The sequence below is a fragment of the Zonotrichia albicollis genome, unplaced genomic scaffold (genome assembly GCF_047830755.1).
Source record: "Zonotrichia albicollis isolate bZonAlb1 unplaced genomic scaffold, bZonAlb1.hap1 Scaffold_254, whole genome shotgun sequence".
Taxonomy (NCBI): Eukaryota; Metazoa; Chordata; class Aves; order Passeriformes; family Passerellidae; genus Zonotrichia; species Zonotrichia albicollis.
This window is the reverse complement of record NW_027428428.1, coordinates 1713938-1739293: the sequence shown is the minus strand read 5'-3', so window position 1 is coordinate 1739293 and position 25356 is coordinate 1713938. Positions and strand designations below refer to the sequence as shown.

Sequence of the window (25356 nt, the reverse complement as noted above, 5' to 3'; positions counted from 1 at the left end):
GCTGACCTGCTGAGCCACTCAGATGCGCACAGGTGTCTCTAGGAGCAGATGGGATCCATCCTAGGGGGATGAGGGAGCTGTGGATGAGCTCCCAAAGCTGCTCTCCATCATTCACCATCAGTGCTGGCTCAGCAGGGAGGTCCTAGAGGACTGGAGGTGCCAGTGTGAGCCCATCCCCAAGAAGGGCTGGAAGGAGGAGCTGGGGAATTCCAGGCCTGTCAGCCTGACGTGGGTGCCCGGCAAGGTTATGGAACAGATCACCCTGAGTGCCATCACAGGGCACCCACAGGATGGACGAGGGATCAGAGCCAGCCAGCGTGGATTTCAGTATCTGCACTGATGATGTGCATGAGGGGACTGAGTCCAGCATCAGCAAATTTGCAGATGACACCAAGCTGGGTGTGAGTGTGGATCTGCTGGAGGGTAGGAGGGCTCTGCAGAGGGACCTGGACAGGCTGGATCCAGGGCCCAAATCCAACAAGGTGATGTTTCACAAGTCCATGCGCTGGGTCCTGCACTTTGGCCACAACAACCCCTGCAGCACTACAGGCTGGGGACAAAGTGGCTGGAGAGCAGCCAGGCAGAAAGGGACCTGCAGGGACTGATGGACAGCAGGCTGGACATGAAGCAGCAGTGTGCCCAGATGGGTAAGAAGGCCAAAGGCTCCTGGGCTGGATCAGGAATGGTGTGTCCAGCAGGAGCAGGGCAGGGATTCTTCCCCTGCACTCGGCACTGTTGAGGCCACACCTCGAGGGCTGTGTCCAGTTCTGGGGCCCCCAGTTTAGGAAGGCCATGGAGGGGCTGGAGTGTGTCCAGAGAAGGGCAACAAGGCTGAGGAGGGGTCTGGAACACAAGAGCTTTGAGGAGCAGCTGAGGGAGCTGGGGTTGTTCATCATGGAGAAGGGGAGACTCAGGGGAGACAAGGCAGTGTCAGGGCACAGGTTGGACTTGATGATCTCCAAGGTCTTTTCCAACCTTGCTGATTCTGGGATTCTCTGAAACCACCCTTGGAGCAGTTGCAGGAGGAGCCCTGGGCCTCCTCTTGAGAAGCTCCAGCAGCCCAGGTCCCTCAGGTTCTCCTGCCAGCCCCAAAGCCCATCCTGTCAGTCCTGCAGAGCCTCTGCAGCTCCTCCTCACTGCCCAGAACAGGGAGCCCCAGAGCCAGACACAGCAGCCCAGATGTGCCCTCCTGGCCTGGGGTGGCTCTGGCAAGGGAGCAGCGCCAGGCACTGCAGGAGCCTGCAGACAATTCCTGCAGCACTTGTAGGATGATCCTGCTGCCAGGGGACGTTCCCATGGTGCCAGGTCAGAAACTGCAATGGGGAGTGGGGCCAGAGAGGAAAGGACAAACAGGGATGGGCTGTTTGCAGGGGAGAGAACAGGGCTGGGATAGAGGGAGAAATCTGGAACAAGAAAGAGAAGAGAAAGCAAAGGTGAAGCAAAGGAAATGCTCAGGGCTGTTTGGGGGTGGCTGCCAGGCAGCCCTGGCTCTGAGCAACAGCGTCTGCAGTGGGACAGCAAACTCCCAGCTGATGGGAACGAACGCTCTGGCTGACTGCAGAGGCCAGGACAAAGCTGAGTGGTTTCCCTGGTGTCCCCCAGCCCTTGCTGGCCCCAGGGGCTGATGGCATTTGTGCTCCCTCAGGTTCATGTCCCCACACCAACAGCATGGGGGTGCTCCCCCTGCTCTGTGCAATGCAAACAGGGGCTGCTGAGCCAGTGCTGCCGTGTCTGTGCCTGCAAGGATGGGGCACCTGTGTGAGCTGGGGAAGAGGCCAGGGCTGCAGAGGGGGGATGTTGTTGGCAGCTCCATCAGGATGCTCTGGGACGCTGCCCTGGGCTGTGCAGTGCACTGGGGATGGATCAGCCCCTGCTCTGCTGCTCCTTCCCGTCTGCCCCAGGGCCCTTGCAGAGCCCCAGCCATGCTGTTTGCCCCCAGCCGTCCCACAGCCAGCCTGGGGCTGCTCACGGGGCTTTTCTGTGCTGAGCATTGGCCTGGGTGTGTTCTTGAGAGAGCCTGGGCAAGGAGCCTGGAGCCCCCAGGGCCTGGCCTGAGGCGTCAGCGCTGCCCCAGCAGTGCCCATGGCCTGTCCCTGCTGCAGCCCCGGCACTGCCACCCCCAGGGCTGTGCCCGGCCCCGAGAGCACTCAGGCCCTGCAGCAACACCAGGGCCACCAGGGCAGCGGGGCAGGGCCACGGCAGCAGCACTGGCAACACCAAGTGCTGCTGCTGCTGCTGGGCACAGCTGCTGGGCCAGCACTGATCTGCCCCCAGCTCTGCACACAGACATTGCTGCTGCAGCTCCAGAGACGACAACAAATGGGGGATCTCTGAAGGAAACTTTGCTAGGAGATCCTTTATTTCCTTTAAAGTCAACAAGAATGCAGCCCCTCATTGACACAGTCTGTGGCCACAGGGAAGGTGGAGAGAAGCAAAATGAGAAATGTGGATTCTTCAGGGTAGTTATAGATCCAATGGTGTCAGGAACACACGTCTTAAGAGAGGAACCCACTTGCCACAGCAAAAAGTCCAAATATGGACCACACTGGACAAATTCAGACCAGCCTTTTTTATTATTATTACATCAGCCTCAGAACATTGTTAGATGTTAACAGCATGCTGGCCTAATGGAAAATGCCCCCGAAGGTGGGATAAAACAGAATGACATAAAATCATCTCAGTTTAGATTTAAGCCAATCACACCAAAACAGGACATATTGACAAGCTTTCCATCCAACCTTATAAAACATACGTAATGGTAGTTAAAACAAAGGCTATTTCATAAGAAACAAAGAACAGAGCTCTATTCAATGGTAGTTAAAACAAAGGCTATTTCATAAGAAACAAAGAACAGAGCTCTATTCACAGGAACATTCTAAAGATATGCATTAAATAAAATTGTTGCCATCCTAAAACCAAATCTACAAAGTCCTATTGTTATTTGTCACGTCTACTGCTTGGGAAACTTTCCTGCTGTAACAGAAGTTCGGGCCCACATCCTGAGGCCTAAATACTCTTTTTTAGCCATTTCCTAAAAACCCTCTGACTTTATGGATTCCCACACCACCAAGAATGCAGCCCCTCATTGACACAGTCTGTGGCCACAGGGAAGGTGGAGAGAAGCAAAATGAGAAATGGCACAAACATTGGCATATCTTTGTGGAGAAGATTAAGAAACTAAAACACAGACAAAAATTTTCAAAATGAAAACAACAAGAATTATCAAAGATAACTTTTATTACAAGTGATTTGTAGAAATTGGCCAGCAGTTTAATGTTTCCGATACCATCCAGTCATCAGTCTCCTCACTGCAGCCTTGAGCTCCTGGTTCCTCAGGCTGTAGATGACGGGGTTCAGGGCTGGAGGCACCACTGAGTACAGAACTGACAGGGCCATGTCCAGAGATGGGAAGGAGATGGAGGGAGGCTTAAGGTGGGCAAATATGGCAGTGCTGACGAACAGGAAGATGACAGCCAGGTGAGGGAAGCAGGTGGAAAAGGCTTTGTGCCGTCCCTGCTCAGAGGGGATCCTCAGCATAGCCCTGAAGATCTGCACATAGGAGAAAACAATGAACACAAAACAACCGAAACCTAAACAGGTACTGACAGCAATGAGCCAAAGTTCCTTGAGGTTGGAGTGTGAGCAGGAGAGCTTGAGGATCTGGGGAATTTCACAGAAGAACTGACCCAGGGCATTGCCATGGCACAGGGGCAGGGAAAATGTATTGGCTGTGTGCATGAGGGCATTGAGAAAGCCACTGGCCCAGGCAGCTGCTGCCATGTGGGCACAAGCTCTGCTGCCCAGGAGGGTCCCGTAGTGCAGGGGTTTGCAGATGGACACATAGCGGTCATAGCACATGACGGTCAGGAGGGAAAGCTCTGCTACAATAAAGAAGAGAACGAAAAAGAGCTGAGCAGCACATCCAGTGCAGGAGATGTTCCTGGTGTCCCAGAGGGAATTGTGCATGGCTTTGGGGACAGTGGTGCAGATGGAGCCCAGGTCGCTGAGGGCCAGGTTGAGCAGGAAGAAGAACATGGGCGTGTGCAGGTGGTGGCTGCAGGCTACGGCGCTGATGATGAGGCCGTTGGCCAGGAGGGCAGCCAGGGAGATGCCCAGCAAGAGGCAGAAGTGCAGGAGCTGCAGCTGCTGCGTGTCTGCCAATGCCAGCAGGAGGAAGTGCCTGATGGAGCTGCTGTTGGACATTTGAGCTGTCTTGGCATGGAGATCCGTAAGAAAAGTAATTATGGAATACTTTTATTTGGAGAGGACTTTAAATATTCCAGCACAGCCTGGGGGCAGTTTCTCCCACTGCCTGCCCAGGGCTCTGCTGCCTGCAGCGTTCCCTGCCAGCAGCTGCTTCCCAGTGCCCAGGGCTGGGCCCTGCCAGTGCTGCCAGAGCCCAGCCCAGCCCTGGGGGCTCAGCTCTGCCCTGCAGACCCCTCCCAGCTCTGGCACGGCCCAGGAGCAGCTCTGGCTCTGCAGGCTCTGATAACAACACAGCAACCCTGAGGAGCCTGGAAAAGTGACACTGATGCTGCCTTCAAGTTGCCCTGTGCTAATTTCTCTAACTGCCTGGATACATAAGATTGGAGAAAAAAAAAAGGTTTTTTTCTCAACCTGAACAGCGATATAAATATCTATGTGCAATTTCCTATCCAGGCAACCCAGAGCAAAAAATTAAAAAAGCAGGATTTTCTCATTTATGCAGGCCCTGACTCTCTGTGCTCCCTGTATAATCTACTTGGAAATGTCATGCAGTTCAGTGCCATGCTGGGAGCAATCCTGAACAATGCAGCATCCTCTCCACACAAGGTGAACACTTCCAAGCCTTACCAGCTGTCTCCTCCCACCCAGATCTTGTCCCCCAGTGCTGGGAGCAGCTGCCAGGGCTGGCTGAGAGCTGTCCCTGGCAGGCAGCAGAGTCCCTGCCCCAGCACAGCGCCCTGGGCTGCAGGACCCTGCTCTGCACGACAGCCCTGGGCACCCCTGGCTGCTCTGCACAAGAGAAAATCAGAGAATGTACTCACAGGGTCTGTAGGCATTGGGATGTTCCAGCTTTAGGAGATGGCTCCAGGAGCTGCAGCTGCATTGTCCTGCAGCCAGAGGTTCCTGTGCCAAGGGCTGGCAGTGATTGTGCCCCAGGCACTTCTCAGCACCTTCCCAGCCCTGACTGATTGAAGCTCTCTGTGCCTCTGTGCTGTGCCTGGGCTGGCTACAGGCAGTGCCCCAGCCCTGCTGGGCTGGCAGAAGAGCTGCTCATCAAGAGAAATGTGCTTTTGAAGCTCTTCTTGGTTACCAGGAGCTGCCTCTGTGCCAGGAGCCCAGCCCAGCTCAGCAGCACAGACACAGCACAAAGACTTTAATGAGCCTCTGGGGCTTTGTGCTCAGGCCCTGACATCAGTCCCTGAGAGGGAGCTGAAGAAACCTCTGCAGAACTCCAAGGCAGAATCCAACTCTAAAGTTTCTTGGACTTGTAATGGGTCCCACTGAAGGACACGACTGAGAAAGTGTCCCCAGGCCCCAGGCAGAGCAGAGAACTGCAGGCAGTGATGACAGGTGGGGACAAAGAGAAGCCAAGTCTTGGTGCCCTGGGGCACAGCAGCAGGGTCTGTGCCACCAAGGGCTGGGAGGAGACACCTTGTCCTGAGGCCCTGGGGCCTCCTGGCACAGCCCCAGCCAGGCTGGGCACTGTCAGCCCCTTGTCCTCCCCTCAGCATCCCCCCCAGCCCACATCCCAGTGGCCTCAAGGATCTGCTGGAAGGAGTCCCTGGGGAGCCTTGCTCAGGAATGGCCCTGGGGGCTCCTGAATGCTCCCTGCAGGGACTGCAGGTTTTTCAAAGGACTTTGGGTTTGGCTTTTGCCTTGGAGTCTCTGAGAGCTCTGTGCAATCATGGCCTCCAATTTTCTGTGGTAATTATTCCCTGTAGAGGCTTTCGCAGTAACAACACTCAGTGGGGCTCATTAATACTACAGGGTACTTCAGTTATTTTAAGGTACTTGGTGTTTCCCTTTTGATACACACTCTGTGAGAGGTTTTGCAATCATGGCCCCAGTTATCTGCTTTAATGAGTCCCTGGAGAGCTTTGTACTGACAGTCAGTGGGGCTCATTAATGCCTTGAGATACTCAAGGTTTTTAAGGTACTTTATGGATTTTGGTATACTTTTAGGTACTTTTAAGGAATTTCCTTCCAAAATTGAGTGTCTGAGGGGTTTTTGTGCCATCCTGGCTCCAATTCTGTTGTCCAAGGTGTCCATGAGGATCCTGTGTTGGGTATCTTCCCCCTTTCTGTTTTACAACAAAGATGGAACTGAAAGAATTTTTTAAGACTTTCTAAAAGCATCCAAACATACATGGGACAATTAACAATACAGCAACAACCACTAAGAGAATTAATAGTTCTGTTTTAGATAGACATCATCCAACCCTTTAGTCCCTTGGACTGGAAGAGTTTATTGAACCAGTCTTTGTTTTCCACTTGAAGCTTCTTGAACCCTTCCTTCAGTACCTGAATGCTCTTGTGGATTTTCTCGCTGTGGATGGAGAGGTTCATGCAACACATGCCCTCAGAGTCTACACAGCCATGCCCATGTGCCCAGAGTAAAAACTCTATCACTGTTCTGCAAGGTGGCATGTCTGATGGTCTCTATGTCTGAGAGCAGGCCACTCATTGTGAGAGAGGTAGCATTGGTTTGCTTACTTAACAGGCACCCAAGATGGTCTAATGGTCCTAAAGCTTTAGCTGCAGCCACCCAAAGTATTTCAAATTGAGGATGCTACCATCTGATACCTGGATTAAAGCTTTCAAAGCCATCTCTTTGATATCATTCAATACTTCTCTGGCGATACCTATGCTTGATCATCTGGTAGGCTGTGTTGTCCTTCTCCAGCTAGATGGTTGATTGTCCATTCCGCCCTTGCCTCATTATTAGCATAGTCATTGCTATTAGCATAATAAACACTTCCATCCCTCTTCCCACCGGGTGTATTCTGTAAATGACCACAACATAATATATGTTAAATCATAGGTGGTTGAGAAATGTGCTGTAAACATGGCCCTCATTAGGTCATTAAAGCAAGGTAAGTTCTTCCTATGGTCTTTAGATACAAAGATCCTTGATTTCCCTGCACACCAGTGGATGATAGCTGGGATTCTGCCCCTTTTTTTTCAAAACATACAGGGCAATGAGGAATTTTGAGGCTATTTGCCAGTCTCCTTCCTTAACTGGAGGCATGGTCCAGGGTGGGGAGGGAATGATTGACAGTGAGGGCAGGACCCGCAGTTGTGGGGGTGGAGTCTGGAGCTTTTTTCAGGGCAGAGGCAAAAGTTGTGGCAGCAGGAAGTGGAGGAACCAAGATGGAGGGAGGGTGGTCAGGCTCCTGAGCCATATTTTGGCTCGTTCTGTCTTGAGTCTCCAGGGCATGATGCTCTAAGACAGCATGTCCGTTGCCATCTTGGACCATCATTAAAGGTTTGAGAAAGGCAGGTTTGAGGGGAGTTCCCAAGTTAGGAGTTACCAACGGATTGAGTTTTCAACACACTGCTTGCTGGTCAAGTGTGGTGTGGAAGATGGGGAGCACGCAGGGTGCAATGGGGTCCCTTTTGATCAAAAATTGTGCAGTTTAACTCCCACTGAGTTCTAAAATTCAGGGGTATGGATTTCATCAGCAGAGGCATCTGGAAAATTTTTAATGATCCACCTCATGATTGATTTTAATTTCTTCTTTGAAAATATTTCACCACGATTAGTGAGAATGAAAGCATCCATATATGCTCCTTTCTACTTTGGACATCTGGCTGCCCATTTGTCTCTTTCTCTGCCTTATGGGGAAGAGCCACTGGAACACTCCAAATTAATTATGGGACATGGGTGCATACTGTAAAAACACAGTGACTAAATGGGCAATGAACGTCTTGCATTTCCCCAAACCCACTTGCAATCCTATGCAGGTGAAACCGTCATTGTCCCTGCTGATCCTGGCCAAGGTCCCTTGAAGCAATGATGAACCTCCCGAGCCTGGCACAATCCAAAATCCCAGGGAGCTCTGACCTATCCATCAGCTAACTCCAGCTGACATGACTGACACAGGGAGCCCTGAATGTCATGGTCCCTGTTTGGGTGCCAAATGTCACGGTGAGGGTGCCTGCAATAACCTCTCTGGTTCCCTGACTTCAGGGCGAGGCTGGCGAAAAAGAAAAGGAGCAGGATCAATGGAGTTGTTTAAAAGGAACTTTAATAACAGGGGGAAAAACAAATGTGGTAGTTTGACTCAAACCATGACAACAATAAACATGGAGAAGTGCAGCACAGTACAAGGGGCAGGATCCTAAAACCTGAGTCAAGGGGGAAGCAAGAACATAGATACTTGGGGGTAGAAAACTAGAACAATAACATATAGAAGAAATAAGTAACCAATAAACCAATAGGGGAGTAGAACCTGGACAACTTAGCATAACAACACTAAAGGCTTATGGGGGACTTCTCAAGTTCACCCTAAGTTAAAAGAATGACTCCTAGGACTTGAAACTCACCCAGTTCTTCAGGGGTAAAATCTTGCTGACTCTCAGTTACAGCTGGGCTAACTCTCATATTGCTGATTTGCAATGGTCCCTTGGGACCATCCAGCCCAACAGAGCCACAATGATGTCCTTGGTTCCACGAGGCTCCACAGTGTCACAATGTCCCTTGGATCCATGGTGCTCTGCAGTGTCACAATGGCTCCTTCATTTCACAAGGCTCCCAAATGTCACATTGGTCTCCATAGGAAGGAAACCACGGAACCCCCATGTTTCAGAAGCTGATGAGTGGCAACCCCCAGAGGCCAAGGCAAGCCTGACCTGTCTCTCCTGGCAGGTTTGCTTGGACCAACCCTTGGATATTTGAAATTATGGATGTGGAATCTTAATTTCAGGCATTTGTGCCTGGAGAAGAGGGCTGTATTTCTTCCATAAAAGAAAAGCACAGAGCCCTTTCCAGTGTTTGCAAAACAGGTAAGTGCTGACACTCAGGAATCAAAGACCAGCCAGACCTGTCTGTCCTGGCAACTTTTGTCTGGCAGTAATCCTTGGATACCCAGAAATTTGGAGGTGGAATCCAAGTTTTGGCCATGGATACCTGGAAAAAATGGACAGTTCTTTTCTATACAAGGAAAGCCCAGAGTCCCACTGTTTCAGGGGCAGATGGGAGTGGCCTACCACATTCCAAGGTTTGACAGTCCTTTCAGGTGACCCCTGGGAGTCCAAGGCAGCCACACCTATTTCATGTTGCCTTGGTTCCACAGGGCCCTGCAGTGTCACAATGGTTCTCTTGCTTCCATGATGCCCTCTGGTGTCATAATGGCCCCTTGGTTACACAAGTCTTTAAGGATCTAAATGGTCTCCATGGTTCCAAAAGCCCAGGCTGTCATAATGGTCTATTGGTTCCATGAAGCTCCTCTGTGTCACCATGGCCCCTTGGTTCCATGGGCTCCAGTGGTACCACAATGATCCCCGTGGCTCCACAAGTTCCCATAGTGTCACAATGGCCCCTTCCCTCCATGAGGCCCTGTAGGGTCACAATGGTCACCATCATTCCATGGGCCTTGCAATGCCACAATTTTCTCCACGGATCCGTGGTGCCCTGCAGGATCACAATGACCCTTTGGCTCCATGAGGCCCTGAAATGCTACAATTGTCTCTTGGTTCCACAAAGCCCCGTGGCTTCACATTGGCCCCTTTGGACCATGCAGCCCAACAGAACCACAGTGATGTCCTTGGTTCCATGAGGCTCCACAGTGTCACAATGGTCCCTTGGATCCGTGGTACTCTGCAGTGTCACAATGTTCCCTGCATTTCAGAAGACCTCAAAGTGTCACAATGGCCCCCATTGTTCTTCAGGAGTTCACAGTGTCATAATGGCCCCTTGGATCTATGGTACTCACCGAGTCACAATGATTCCCTTGGTTCCACAAGTTCCTAGAGTTTAACAATGCCCTTTGGCTCCACAACCCCCCACATTGTCACAATGGTCTCCATAGGAAGGAAACAACCGAGCACCGGGGCAGATGAGAGGCAGTCACCAGAGGCCGAGTCTCGCCACACTTGACTGTATTGGCAGATTTTGTTTGGGAGAAACCCTTGCATATAGGGAATTTTAGAGGTGGAATCCTAATTTCAGGCATAGAAGCCTAGACAAGAAAGAGAGCTCTTTCCCATAGGAAGGAAAGCACAGAGCCCCAGTGCTTCACAGTCAGATGAGAAGTGGACCTTGACATGTCAAATTCAGTGGGACCTGTCAAACAGCCCCCAGGAGGTCAAAGCAGGCAGACCTGTTCCATGGTTCCTTGATTTCATGGGTCCGCACACTGTCACAGTAATCTCCTTGATTCCATGAAGTCTTGCAGTGTCATAATGGCTTCTTGGTTTCATGAGCCCCAGCAGAGTCACAGGGTTCCCTTGGCTCCATGCGGTCCCACTGTGACACAATGGCTCTTTGTTACTATGGAACCCGGTGTTTGATTGTTGACCCTTGCAGCCATACTGCCCCTGAGTTGCACAATGGTGTCCTCGATTCCATGAGGCACCATGAGGTCACAATTGACCCTTGATTCCATGAGATTCTGTACAGTCATTGTGGTTGCTGTCAGAGGCTGGATGAGATCGATGTCCCGAGACACCTTGGGATGCTCGGAATGCCCATGTGGGGCCAGGGCCGGGTCAGGCCTTGGTTTGTGGCGGGACAGAGCCCCGCCCCCAGCCCTGGCCTGGCAGAGCCGTCAATCACACAGTACGGGCAGTGCTAACATAGTTCTGATTGGCTGAGCTGTCAATCAATCACACATCAGCCGCTGGTGTCTCCCATGGCTCTGACTGGACATGCAACTGGCAGTCCCACCCCAGGGGCGGGCCCATGAAGGCTCAGGAGGTTAAAAGCCGGGGCACGTGGGCAGTCCAGGGTCTGGATCCTGCCTTCTCTTTGGTTCCTCTCTTCACGATGCTGGAACCCCAGCAGTTGGTACCTATGTGCGTGTTGTTCTATGGATCTTCTGTCTTTCTGTTGTTCTCTCTTTCTCCTCCTTCTAATCCTACTTACCTGGAACATTTTTGGGCAACTTCACATATTAAGGGTTAAAGGATTTTAGGTTAAATGTGTGGGATCCAAGGCAAAGGGAATATTTCTCTGTCTGCTCTGAGGGGTCCTGACCCCCAGAGAAACACTGCCTTTCCACTTCACCCATGGAGAGGACTTCCAAGACTTTGAGATAGATTAGAATTTACCAAAGTGTGAAATAGGTAATAGAGAGTACTATACTATGTTCCTTGGGTGAGAAATTTAGGTTTTGGGGTTATTAGTATGGTGTAGATAGGAAGCAAGATGGAGGAATTGGGGTGTAGTCCCTGTCTTCTTCATCTGCTCTGTTTTCTGCACTGTTGGTAGCACAAGGTGATTGGTCAAGGAAAGCACAGTGCAGAGGTTATGTGGACAGTCAAGGGATGAGTTATTGGTAGATAAGTAGAAATGATGCACCTTTAAAGTGTTTATTGGATGAGACAATGTTAAAAGAGCTTGAAACTGTATGTTTTGGGGCCATTTTGCAGTGCTTTTCCAGTTCACTGAGCCTGGTGTGGACAGCAATGCAAAACTTTAGATAAGATAACAATAAACAAGAAGCTGAAGACTGAAAAAGTCCCGTGCATCTCTTTTTACCTGGCATAGAACTGCTACAGGAGGGATTCCCCCATCCAGGGACCTCCGAGAAAGGCCCAACATAAAACAAACATCAATAATGGTGTTATCTGAGTGGATTTTTGAGAAAACACTTGGCTCACAATGTTTGGAATAAGTTGCCTTTTTTCCATAAAATTGTTTACTGCAGGGTGTTGTCTTAATTGGCCAATCATGTGGAATGTGTTGATTAATGGACCAGTGAGATCCGCCTGTAGCAAACCAAGATATAAAAGGACTGAATAAACAGGTGACTTTAACCCTTAGCCTTCTGATCTGAGTCAGTGTCATCTCTGATTCAACAGTGACATTTGGGGACCTATGGAGGCTATTGGGGATCCTTTCGGCGCCTTGTTACCCAACAGGGGTTTCCCTAATAAATTTTGCCTGAAGGTTTCACTGTGCCCATGACAGGAACCCCTGTGAGTGTCTGGGACATCCCGGCTCTTTGGCAGCCTGGGGACTCCTGGGATGTCACCGTGGAGCCCCCGTGAGTGTCTGTGACAGATCAGTGCCTTTGCAGTCCAAGGTGCCCTGGGATGTCACCATGGAATGGCTGTGACTGCCTCTGACCACAGGGCTCTTTACCATCCTCAGAAAGCCCTGGGAGGCCCCCATGGAGCCCCTGTGTCTACCTGTGACATTCCAGCTCTGGAACAGCCTGGAGACTCTTGGAAATTCCCCATGGAACCCCTTTGAGGGCCTGTGGCAAATCTGACCCTTAGCGGGCAACCATCACCAGGACCCTGTTGCTATGGTCAGTTTCCATGGCAACCATCACCAGGCCCCTGTTGCTATGGTCAGTCCCTTGGCAGCTCCATGAAGACCCCATGCCAGGGGTGGTTGCCATGGACACCAGCTCAGGCCTGCAGCCAGAGCCCGTTGCCATGGCAACCATTGGCAGCCCCATCCCCAAGCTCATGGGATCCCAGAACCACAGAATTGGCTGAGCTGGGAGGGACCCATCAGGATCCTCCAGTCCAACTGCTGGCCCTGCACAGGACACCCCAACAATGCCAGCCTGGGCCTGGCAGCGCTGTCCAAACGCTGCTGCAGCTCAGAGAGCCCTGGAGCTGGGACCCTTCCCTGGGGAGCCTGGGCAGGGCCCCAGCAGCCTCTGGGCAAAAACCTTTTCCTGACATCCAACCTGAGCCTGCCCCAACTCAGCTGCAGCCGTTCCCTCCACTCCTGTCCCTCAGCACCAGAGGGAAGAGGTTCCCACAGCCCCAGCCAGAGACCCGCTCCCAAGGCTGTTGCCATGGCCACCCGGGCTGGAACCAGCTGGGATGCTTGTTTTCCACGGGCTGGGGTTCAGGAATGCCATTCTCCAATTTCCTGCTCCCGCTAAAACCTCGCTGCCCTCGCTGCCCTCCCACCTCCCATGGAAAGCACAAAAGGCAAAAATCACAGGCTGGGATAAGAACAATTTATTGGGAACAGCCACGAGATAAGGAACAAATGGAACAAAAACAATATTGATAACAGAAGGGATAAGTAAAATTATTTACAGAGAAAACTACAACATCAAAAACTGGCTCTTCCTGGCAACATATTTCCTCCTGTCTAGAAAGAATGCCCTTCTCCCTGGCGAGAGAAAGAGTCCCTTTCCTGCCCCTGGAAATGACCTCTGGTGGTAGTGAATGTAATGACACGGCCATTGCCAGACCCTCATGTTCTCCAATTCCATGACATTTAATTGTCAGGGCCAACAAAAGGGACAGGTGTCTTCCCATCATGGATCATAGGGAACATTGATGACCATGGCTCTTCCCAACATGGGGCCTCCAATGGGGGATAAAACTGGAGCAGTGCATGAAACTCTTCTGCAGTTGGGGCATGTGCATGGCTTATTATACTGGTGACTCCGTTGGTGTCTGGTAAAGTGAAAGCTGCTGGTGAAGCTCCTCCCACACTGGGGACACTCGTCGGGCCTCTCCCCAGTGTGGATGCGCTGGTGGGTGACGAGAGTGGAGTTGTGCTTGAAGGCCAGTCGGGGCAGAGGAAGGGCCATTCATCCCTGTGAATCTGCTGGTGCTTGTAGAGATTGGAGCTGGTGCGAAACATCTTCTGACACTCAGGACACTTGTATGGTCTCTCTCCAATGTGGATGCATTGGTGGATGACAAGGGTGGATCAGTGGCTGAAGCCCTTCCCACATTCCCCATATTCATAGGGCCATTCCCCAGTGTGCATCATCTGGGGGCTGATCACGATGCTGCTGTGCCTGAAGCTCTTTCCACACTCCAAGCACTTGTAGGGCTTCTCCCTATCATGAAGCTGCTCCTGGGCCATCAGCTCTGAGCTCTGTTGGAAGCTCTGTCCACCTTCCTGGCTCAGGGTGGGTCTTTTCATCCTCAGAGCCCCCTGGGCTGGGTTTGCAGCCCCTCCTCCTGCAGGATCTCTGGGGATTTTCCTCCCTGTTGGAATTCTGCACTGTGGAGTCACTCAAAACTGCCTCTTCCATGAAGTTCTGCCAAGGAGATTTGTCCTCTGTGGTCTCCATGCTCAGCTTCTTGTCTGGGAGTGGAAGGATAAGGAGAGGATGGGATTTGCCTCTATGCCAGAGGGAAAGGGAAGGAGATCCTCCCAGTGCATTCCCAGCAGGACGACGTTGGCAGAGGAGTTGTCCTGCAGCCAGGGGACGTGCTGTGCTGGGAGAGGGAGAGGGGACAGGGCTGAGCAAAAAGAAGAAATCTGTGCAAGGGAGGAGCAAAGAAAGCAAAGATGAAGCAAAGAAAATTCTCAGGGCAGTTTGGGGGTGGCTGCCAGGCAGCCCTGGCTCTGAGCAACAGCGTCTGCAGTGGGACAGGAAACTCCCAGGTGATGGGAACAAACTTTCTGGCTGACTGCAGAGGCCAGGACAAAGCTGAGTGGTTTCCCTGCTGTCCCCCAGCCCTTGCTGGCCCCAGGGGCTGATGGCATTTGTGCTCCCTCAGGTTCATGTCCCCACACCAACAGCATGGGGGTGCTCCCCCTGCTCTGTGCAATGCAAACAGGGGCTGCTGAGCCAGTGCTGCCGTGTCTGTGCCTGCAAGGATGAGGCACCTGTGTGAACTGGGGGAGAGGCCAGGGCTGCAGAGGGGGGATGTTGTTGGCAGCTCCATGAGGATGCTCTGGGACGCTGCCCTGGGCTGTGCAGTGCACTGGGGATGGATCAGCCCCTGCTCTGCTGCTCCTTCCCGTCTGCCCCAGGGCCCTTGCAGAGCCCCAGCCATGCTGTTTGCCCCCAGCCTGCCCACGGCCAGCCTGGGGCTGCTCACAGGGCTTTTCTGTGCTGAGCATTGGCCTGGGTGTGTTCTTGAGAGAGCCTGGGCAAGGAGCCTGGAGCCCTCAGGGCCTGGCCTGAGGCGTCAGCGCTGCCCCAACAGTGCCCATGGCCTGTCCCTGCTGCAGCCCCAGCACTGCCACCCCCAGGGCTGTGCCCGGCCCCGAGAGCACTCAGGCCCTGCAGCAACACCAGGGCCAGCAGGGCAGCGGGGCAGGGCCACGGCAGCAGCACTGGCAACACCAAGTGCTGCTGCTGCTGGGCACAGCTGCTGGGCCAGCACTGATCTGCCCCCAGCTCTGAACACAGACATTGCTGCTGCAGCTCCAGAAAAGGCAAAAAAAGGGGATCTCTGGTGAAAACTCTGCTGGGAGATCCTTCATTTCATTTAAAGCAACCGAGAGCACAGACCCTCATTGACACAGTCTGTGAGCTACACCAAATTTGGAGGTAAACAAAATGAAATGAAGCACAAATAATGTCTTTTCTTTGTGGACAGTATTAAAAAACTGAAACAAAGGAAAGAAAAAAACAAAGAAAAGACCAAATCAAGCAACAACTATCAAAGATAAGTTTTATTACAAGTGATAGATAAGTTTTATTACAAGTAATATGCAGAAACTAGCTAGCAGTTTAATGTTTCTGAAACCATCTACTAATCAGTCTCCACACTGCAGCCTTGAGCTCCTGGTTCCTCAGGCTGTAGATGAGGGGGTTCAGGGCTGGAGGCACCACCGAGTACAGAACTGACAGGGCCAGATCCAGGGATGGGGAGGACATGGAGGGGGGCTTCAGGTAGGTAAAAATGGCAGTGCTGAGGAACAGGGAGACCACGGCCAGGTGAGGGAGGCAGGTGGAAAGGGCTTTGTGCCGTCCCTGCTCAGAGGGGATCCTCAGCACAGCCCTGAAGATCTGCACATAGGAGAAAACAATGAATACAAAACAAGCAAAACCTAAACAGACACCAAGCAATGAAATCCAAATTTTTCTGAGGTTAGAGTGTGAGCAGGAGAGCTTGAGAATCTGGGGCACCTCACAGAAAAATTGGCCCAGGGCATTGCCATGGCACAGGGGCAGGGAAAATGTATTGGCTGTTTGCAGAAGAGCATTGAGAAAGCCACTGGCCCAGGCAGCTGCTGCCATGTGGGCACAAGCTCTGCTGCCCAGAAGAGTCCTGTAGTGCAGGGGTTTGCAGATGGACACGTAGCGGTCATAGCACATGATGGTCAGGAGGGAAAATTCTGCTGTGATAAAGAAAAGAAAGGAGAAAACCTGAGCAGCACATCCAGTGTAGGAGATGTCCCTGGTGTGCCAGAGGGAATTGTGCATGGCTTTGGGGACAGTGGTGCAGATGGAGCCCAGGTCAGTGAGGGCCAGGTTGAGCAGGAAGAAGAACATGGGCGTGTGCAGGTGGTGGCCGCAGGCTACGGCGCTGATGATGAGGCCGTTGGCCAGGAGGGCAGCCAGGGAGATGCCCAGCAAGAGGCAGAAGTGCAGGAGCTGCAGCTGCTGCGTCTGCCAATGCCAGCAGGAGGAAGTGCCTGATGGAGCTGCTGTTGGACATTCCCTGTGTCTGTAAATTTCAACCTACAGAAGCAGGAAAGAAAGGGAAATGGAGGGGAGATTTCTCTCAGAAAAATCAAAGCCCTTTCTCTTAGACCCTTTCCTGACACTAAACACCTTCTTCTGTCCATGTCTCAGAGATCTTCCTTCACCTTTTTTACTGGAGCCCTGGTTGCTGCTGGCCAATATTTTGTAAGGAGCTGTACCTTGACCTGCAGGACACCTGGGAGTGAGCCCTGACGCCCAGTCAGTGCAGGGGAATAGTGAGGGCCGGGGACAGTCCAGGTATTGGGACTTGGATAAAGAAGGGTCAGCTAAGGCAGAGGAGCTTCCTGGGTGAAGGGGTGGGGATGACAGAAGGTAGAACAAGAGATTCTGCTGCACCTGTGGCGAATAGATTGTCCAGCAAGGCAGGAGGGTTGTCTGAGGCTTAGTGCAGACTGAGGGGAGGTGCTCTGTCCAGGTGACCTTTTCCAGCTGCCCTGCACTTACACCTTTCTGAGATCCACTCCCGTGTTACCCTGGACAGCCAGGAGACACTGCTGAGAGCTGAGGGCTCCCTGGCACACAAAGTGGCTCCTGCCTTTCCCAGAGTCAGGAGAGTGGGCTCATTGCCAGCCTCCCAGGCTGCCCTGCCCAGAGCTGCCCGGGCACAGGGAGCTGGGACACCCCATTGCTGTGCTCAGCCTGCACAGGAGGAGCCCAAGGGCTGGGCCTGGCCCTGCAGCTGGAACTGCCATTGCAGAGAGCCCCTCAGCAATGCCAGCAGCACCTGGGCAAGGCAAGGAGAGAGAGCGAGCCGGGCCTGAGGAAAAGCCTTTCCCTGGCCAGCCCTGCCCAGCCCCTGCCAGGCAGCAGCAGGGCAGGACAGTGGCCCTCAGGCCCTGGTCAGCAGGGAATGGGTACAGGGCCGCTGAGATGCCCTTCATCTCTGGGGCTGCTCTGCCGGCCCAGGAGGCACTGAGGGCCCCGAGCCCCCGGGCTGAGGGCTGTGCTGGCTGCGAGGGGACACAAGAGCTGTGCTGCTCAGGGCAGTGTCAGCCCTGCAGGGCAGGCCCAGCAGGTGCCACATGTGCCCTGCAGCAGGGCTTCCCTCAGCACTGCCTCCCTCCCTCCCTGCCCACGGCTCTGCTGCTGGAGCTGTCCCAGCCCCAGCTGCTCCTGTGGCCCCGGGCTCCTTCCCTGCTAGAGCTGCCCGAGCCCAGCCCAGCCCCTGGGCCAGCCCTGCCCTGCAGCTGCTGGGCCCTGCAGGGATTAAAGAACAGCTCTCCCAGCCCGGGCACCATGGAAAGGAGATGCTGCATGGATCTGGAGGCTGGGCAGGTGCAAGCACTTGCTGAGATGCCCAGGAATCCTCAGTGTGATGGTTTCAGAGCCTCAGCCCCTGCTCTGCCCTGCCCAGCTGAGTTTCCATTGCCACCAAGTTGAGCCAGGGAATAGTGGGAGCACAGATTCGGGAAAGCAGAGACCCAAGCAGGAAACACCTACCCTGACTGAGTTCATGACAAGTCCTCTCAGAAATGAGCTGGACATGAGCTTGAGCTCTGAGCAGCCCTGGCTGCAGCCCCAGCTTCAGCCCCTGCAGCCGTCCCTGGCAGCAGGTGCCATCCTGCCCTGTCCCTCTGACGGTGCCCATGGCAGCCCTGCTCTGCAGCACATCCTTCTCCTGTTCCTGTGCCACAGAGAACTCACCACGTAGAGGACTGTGGAGATCTTTCCCCAAGTGAAGTCTCAGCTCAATGTCTTCCCAATCCGATTGCCTTCAGCCTGTCTCTGCCTGGCTCCTGTCCCCTCAGTGCCTGCAGGCAGAGCCCTCAGCCCTGCTCGACTGGGAGAGGAGCTGGTCCTGGGAAGAGCTGTTCCTTTAAAGCTCAGCAGCACGGACACAGAACAAGGACTTTAATGAGCTTCTTGGGGCTTTGGTGTTGTTTACATCAAACTCAGTCCCTGAGAGTGTCTTCAAAAAACTTCTCAAGAACTCAAAATTAAATTGAAACTCTGAAGTTTCTTGAAGTTTTAATGGGTTCCACTGTGTGACACTAATGAGACAGTGTCCCCAGGTTCCAGTTAGAGCAGAACATTGGAGGCAGTGATGACAGCTGGGGACAAACAAGGCAAAGGTGTCTCAGGTGCTGAGCAAACCTGGATGCGTTTGAGCAATGCCATGGTCCAAGAGCTGAGCCCCAGCCCCTGGCCAGGCAGATCCTGTCCCTCCCTCCTTGCTCAGGGCTCTTCCGATGATGGGCACTGGCATGTGGGGATGTGCAATGGCAAGGGCAGGAGCATGGGGTGGCCCCTGCCAGGCTGCTGAGCAGGGACAAGGAGGCAATGAGGCCCCAGGCCTGCAAGGGTCACTTGTCCCCTCATGGCCTCAGGCCCAGGCCCAGCAGCCATGGCCAAAGTGCTGCCCTGGCTCTGGCAGGGCTGTCTTGCAGCTGCTGCCCATCCCTGTGCCCTGTGCAGCCCAGGCTGTCCCACGGTGTCCCTGCCCTGCGCCTCTGTCCCTGCAGGCTGTGGGGAAAAGGTCCCCCTCCTTTTGGACACATACCTTGGCATATTGGAATGTTGTCCACATGGATGGCTACAGAACGCCAAAACATAAATTCTCATCCAATTTTTTCTGAAAATATAGGATAATTACTCCCTATACTATCCTTTGGTGGTTTCATTCTGATAAAATTGACCTTTCTGAATACAAGGGAGTCCTTCTTTGTGTCTAATATTTAATACAAAGGTAAAGATAATTAGGAATCATATTAGGCATTGGAATTCATGACCATAGCACTCCAGGAAGTAGCCAAGTTAGAATCCATGCGTTTTTCAATACAACTATTATTGTAGAAGCTTGAAACATAACTGAAAAGGACAACTGGGAAGCTGTCCTGTAGCCTTATGGTGCTTCTGTTTTAAGTGCATGTGTAAAATTATAACTACCCTGTTGTCACTTGTATTTTTAGAGGAAAAAAGGGGTCATTAAGGGTAACTAAGGCCTATCCATAAGATATTCTAAAAATGTTACTGAGCCCCAAAGGATATGTTATCATGGTATACCATGATAAAGGGTACCTTTATCAACACCATATGGACCACACTGTATCTGGCCTTTGGACACACAACTTTTCAGGAACCTCATACAGACATGTTCATACAAACAGACAAGAGTGCAGAAAGGTTTCTCATCTGACTCCACCAGATCCCACTGGCTCTGCAGAGCAGTCAGAAAATACACATTGAGTCTAATGAGGAAACGGTACTGTGGAACAGTGCAAGGACCAGGTGCAAGGCAGGGCCTTACAAGTCCACTGATCAGCATTTGTCAGCATCTGTCAGCATGACTGACCCCACTTATTGTATTATTCCTCTATTTCCCTATGTCTATTTCTCTCCAAACCACCTTGACCCCTCCCTTTTCCTTCTTTGGTTCTTCCCCAAACATTCCATATTAAGCCTAGTGAAATTCAAAAATGCTGCTTCCTTGCACCCCAATATTAACACTGTACCACTAGGCAGTAATACCAGCCATTCTGCAAAGCCATCTAGAGAGCCACTCTGCTGACTCATCGTGATAAGTTTTCTTCCCACACCATGAGGCTGAGGCTCTCCTGGAACATCTGGGAATGTTTGTATTTATGTATTTATAAATGTATTTTTTAATTTAATGTCATTTATTTATTTATTTATTTAACATCTTTTACCATGTTCCATGTGGTACATCATGTCCCCTGCTATAGAAGACTCCAGTATCACTGCTCTTACTTTCAAAGTGAAGACAATACTGAATTTCATTTTCTTGTCGCTTACTACTTGCGTTTCATAGCTCTGTTATAAAATTTCTGCTTATTATCTGCTGGAGACCTATTTGCACTAAACCGAGGCATTGCTATATTACAGCACAGCGACTTAATGCTGTGAAGGCCCAATCCTTGAAAGAGATATGAATCACATTTGACAATAGTCACAAGTCATTGTTCAAAAAACTCTGGTTGATTCCAGGGTCTCAATTCAAAACCTTCATCCAGTTCTATACCTTTGTCTACTGCCTTCGTGAGATTTCGAACACTTTCTGTGCTTCTACCTCCTAACTCTCCTGCTTATATGACAAAAACTTCTTGGACTGTTTTGTTCATCATTCGCCGTACACAACAAAGTAAACAGGGTATCACTATCAGTATCAATATTAGAACACCTAATACATAAAGACCTATCTTGCAAAGTTGCCTTAGCCAAGGTGCAAAGCTCCATCTTTGAAACAAATCATCCAGCCAGGAACCTCCATCTTCTTTAATTTGAGCTGTCAGATCCTTCAATTTTTGAATGCTTTTGTGAATGGATTCAGAATGATCAGACAAATTCATACAACACAATCCTTCAAATTCCTCACAACCATGCCCTTGTGCCAGTAAAAGAAAATCAAAGGCTGCTCTGTTTTGAAGAGTAGCATGTCTAATACTATCAACATCGGTCAACATATCACTGATTGCAGAGGATGTGGCATTAGCTTGTTTGCTCAGCCAGCATCCAACTCTATCTAATTGTCTCAATGCCACTGCTGAAGCCAATTGGGGTAAAAATATACCTGCTGAAACCCTTCTGGCGGCATTCCAAGGCATAAAATCACTCTGACAGTTCTCATCATAATGAGGAACAGCTCTCGTTCTCCTTTGTTTCTTTTTCATCACTGCTTTGGCAGTGGGGGCAATTATGGTGAGCATACCAATGCTACAAGGACCACCTTCAAGGTGAGCTGGAATACCTTGCCAAGCCCTGTCTCTGCAAATGAACCAATACCCTTTCGGCAATTGCCGTGGATACTGATCCGTCTCCGGAAACACATCTCAACTGTTTGAAACATTACACCAAAAACTCAAATTCTTATATGCAAAATAATGAGGGGTAATACTGTACTTTGGGGGGTCACCCTTTTGCCAGGCACGAGTCGTGAAAGTAAAACAAAAATCCATGGTCAAAGAACCAAGGATTTCCAATTCTTGAGGTTCAGATGCTGCCCTGAGAAGTTTTTTGGACCAAACATTCCAATTCAATGAGGGATTGTTTCCATTGTCAATTCCACCTGGCCTACCATTGGATTGTTTTTTGACCAAAGGCAACTCTTTCACTGGCACACCAACCAAACAGGTTGAAAAAGGCCATTCTGGTTCCGAATTAGACAAACATATAGTATCCGATCCGGCAGCCTTGGCTAAGGTCACCCAAACATTTGTTTTCAGTTGTTCCACAGGCAAATCTACACGACAAAAAACAATTAAAATCCAGCAATACAAGCATACCATTTGAATTTGCTCCATCTCTTTAATGAGCTAAGTTTTGGCAGAATTCCTTCTACACAAAAACAATAACCTAGGCTTTTGCCAAAAAACAGCTCTGTTAGACAAACATTCAGCATTCAATTGGCATACTAATAAATAACATTGACACAAAATAAGAGTTCATGGGTTTCACCGATGCACAAAGAATGTCAGGCACAAGGAGCGTCAGGCAAGACCCGGGATCCTTCGATTCGGCTCACGTCTGCATACTTGCTTCCTTGGTTCTGAGCTCACCAGCAGGTTCTGAGGTGCGATATGGTTTGACGTTTTTGGCAGGGACCCACTTAATTCCAGCACCTGTGGAGACAAAAGCATACCCTTTGTCCCACGTTATTAATCGAAACAGACCTTCCATCTGTCCAGATTCAGGGTTTCTAATTAGAACAGGAGGATTTTCTTTCAGTTTTGCCTGTGTGTTATTTGAAAAATGTCTAAAGATTGGTGGATCAGGTTCTGTACTTGAACTATTTAGAAAATTAAAAACATACAGAGCCTTGTTCAGTCTCATCTGTGGGGTGATCTCCGTTCCCCCTCTCTGTTGATCTAATATGCATTTTAGGGTTTGATGTGTCCTTTCAATGATTGCTTGGCTTGTGGGAGAGTGGGGAATACCAAAGATGTGCTGAACACCCCATTCATTTAAAAATGTGGCTAATTTTTGAGATATGTATACAGGACCGTTGTCAGTTTTTACTTCTTGGGGTACACCCAATGAAGCTAAAGCTTGCAGGAAATGATGACAGGCATGACTGCCGGTTTCACCTGTGTGAAGGGAAGCAAAAATTGCACCAGAGAACTTGTCCACGGAAACATGAATGCCCTAATGTGAGAAAAAAAATATGGATTAGTTCTATATTGCAAAGTTGTAAAAAGACATGAAAGCCAACGATGTAAAATTTCATTACTAGCATCCTTTAAAATTAAACCTTCTATTCTCTTAAGTACATTAGCAACATAAGCAGAATCTGTGATTAAATTAAAAGATTGAGGGAAAAGCTGAAAAGCTCGAACCACAGTCAGAGTCCAGTGATGAGGTTGTCTTCTTTGAAGAGTTGATGTCGCAGCCTTGAATCTTTGCTGTATCCTTGGAGTTTGGTTGTAGAAATGTCAAGTCCAGCCTTTTGGATTTCAGTCCCAACACCAGCACAGGTTTGCTGCATCTCTGTCTGCATTGAAGCTGTGATGAGCAGATCATCCATGTAGTGTATTCTTGAATCCTGGAAAATTCTGTGAACTGAGGACAAAACTTATACAACAAGACATTAGCAAATCATATACATCATGACAATCACATCTTATATGTCATGAAAATCACATCTTATGACAGGTAAAAAGTCATTTTGGTTGGAATGTTTACATATGACAATCCTTTTGTGACATGACCAGGTTTACAGTGAGGCCTTTTGTCAGGCATTCTGCCAGTGTCCGAATTCTTGGCGAGGACATTGTACTCTTGTCCGGGAATGCTGCCCATCCCGGGACTTTGGCCAGGTCCAGGAAGTTTGCCAATGTCCAGTTTCTTGGCAGAGACCTCCAAACCACACGCCCCCTTGGAGCCCTGCCATGAGAGACAGGGGCAGGCTCCATCAAATAACATGTCTCCTCCAAAGCCCTGCCCAAAGGGGCCGGGACAGAGGTGTGTTCCCCTGATGTGGGCAAATAGCCCAAATCTGCCTTTAACCTCGATTTTGTTACTTTAGAAAGATTACCACAAGTTTCACATTGTCTCCCTGCCTAGAAAAACCCAGCTGGAGAGCTGCCATCGTCAAACCCAGAATTTAAGCTTACATATCTTGGTTCTAAAATGCAGGGAATAGAGTAATGAACTTTTAAAAACTCAACCTGTGTTTTTCCAGAGGATTTTTGAGAGTTATCCATCCTTTCAAAGGACTCCACCCTTTGGATTAAAGCCAATTTTTCTTTCTCTGAATCCATGGATTGACAAACACCAGAAAAACCAGGTTCTTGCTTTACTAAAAAGGAACTCCCCGAGTCCCCAAGCACTCGACATGTTTGAATTGAACCCAGAACCAAAATTTCCCGAGTGGAAGCGACCCCTTCGGTTCCCACCCCCACCTCAGGCATAGTAGAATCTAATTCAGTTTTCAGTGTCCCTGCATAAACAATTTTAGGAAGCACAGTCTCTTTATCACAAAACCTTTTTTCATTTCCCTTTTCTACACATTTTGCCCCCTCCCCCTTACAAGATTCACACATTTTTACATTTACAGAACAATGCGAAAAGTCCGAAAAGGTTTCATTTTTCCCCAGAGGGAGAGAAGGAAGATTTTTTTTCAGCCGAAGACGAGCCCCTGTTCCCCGAGTCTGAAGACACATTTGTTACATTCTCCGATATACATGCAGACTCCGTTTTACTTAGATTTAAAGAGTCAGAGCCAGAAACTTTGCTTTGTGAGTCAGAGTTGACCTTATTATTATCAGTTTGTTTAAAACATTCCATTAGAGCTCTAGAAGTCGGTATAAGTGCTCTTAAGCTTTCATCTTTTTTGAGAGAGACTAAATTATAGATTCTCCAGTTTATCTGATCCCAAAAATGAAAACTGAAAGCAGACTGTAAATTTAAATCTTGAGTATTCGCTTTAACCCAGATAAGTAAGTTTTTAAGCTCAGTTTTTGAAACTTCAGAACAACCTTTTTCTTGTAACATTGTCTCTAATTGATGAAAAACATCCCATTCAACTTTTCATAAGTTCATTCCCATTTTAATTTTCTTTTAATAATTTCTTTTTTTTCTTATTTTATTTTCACTTCCTCGTTACCCAAGCGCTCCCTCGAGATAAGTTACTTACAAATTTCTTAGTTTGGCGGGAGAGATGATAGCGTCCTCCTGATAAACACTTGGGTCTCCAGCGGCCTGTATAGCCACGATTTTTCTTTTTTCTTCTAATCTACGTCCTCGAACGGGGCTCCTAAAATGGGGCACCAATATGTGGGGCTCAGGTATATATGGGAAAATATATGTCCAATTGTGTCAGGAACCCACTTTTTACAGAGGAACCCACTTGCTGCGGCAGTTACGTCCAGATATGGACAACACTGGACAAACCAGACCAGTGAAGAGCTTTTTTTTATTTTCAGCACATCAGTCTCAGCACATTGTTAGACAATGGAGACAGGATGTTAACAGCTCAGTGATCCACAGGGAATGCCAGCGAGGTGAAGTATTACAGAATAACATAAAACCATCTCAGCCTAGATTTCAGCCAATCATACATAGAACAACACATATTGACAAGCATTCTATCCAATCTTATAAAACGCACATAATGGTAATTAAAACAAAGACTGGTTCATAAGAGACAAACAGAGCTCTATTCATGCTAACCTTCTAAACATATACATTAAATAACCTTGTTGCCATCCATAAGCCAGTTCTACAGAGGCCTATTGTTATTTGTCACGTAGGCTCTACTGCTTGGGAAACTTTTCTGCTGTATTTGCAATGCTAACAAAACTTCAGTCTGAGGCCTATACTT

General features: G+C 49.9%; 1 protein-coding gene across 1 annotated transcript; it reads right to left on the bottom strand.

Annotated features, from left to right (window-relative positions):
* Window positions 1–3270: 3270 nt before the first annotated feature.
* Window positions 3271–4203, bottom strand: LOC141727792 (olfactory receptor 14C36-like). Its single transcript, XM_074534080.1, has one exon. The coding sequence runs from the start codon at window positions 4201–4203 to the stop codon at window positions 3271–3273; it is 933 nt and encodes a 310-aa protein (XP_074390181.1).
* Between the last annotated feature and the right edge of the window lie 21153 nt (window positions 4204–25356).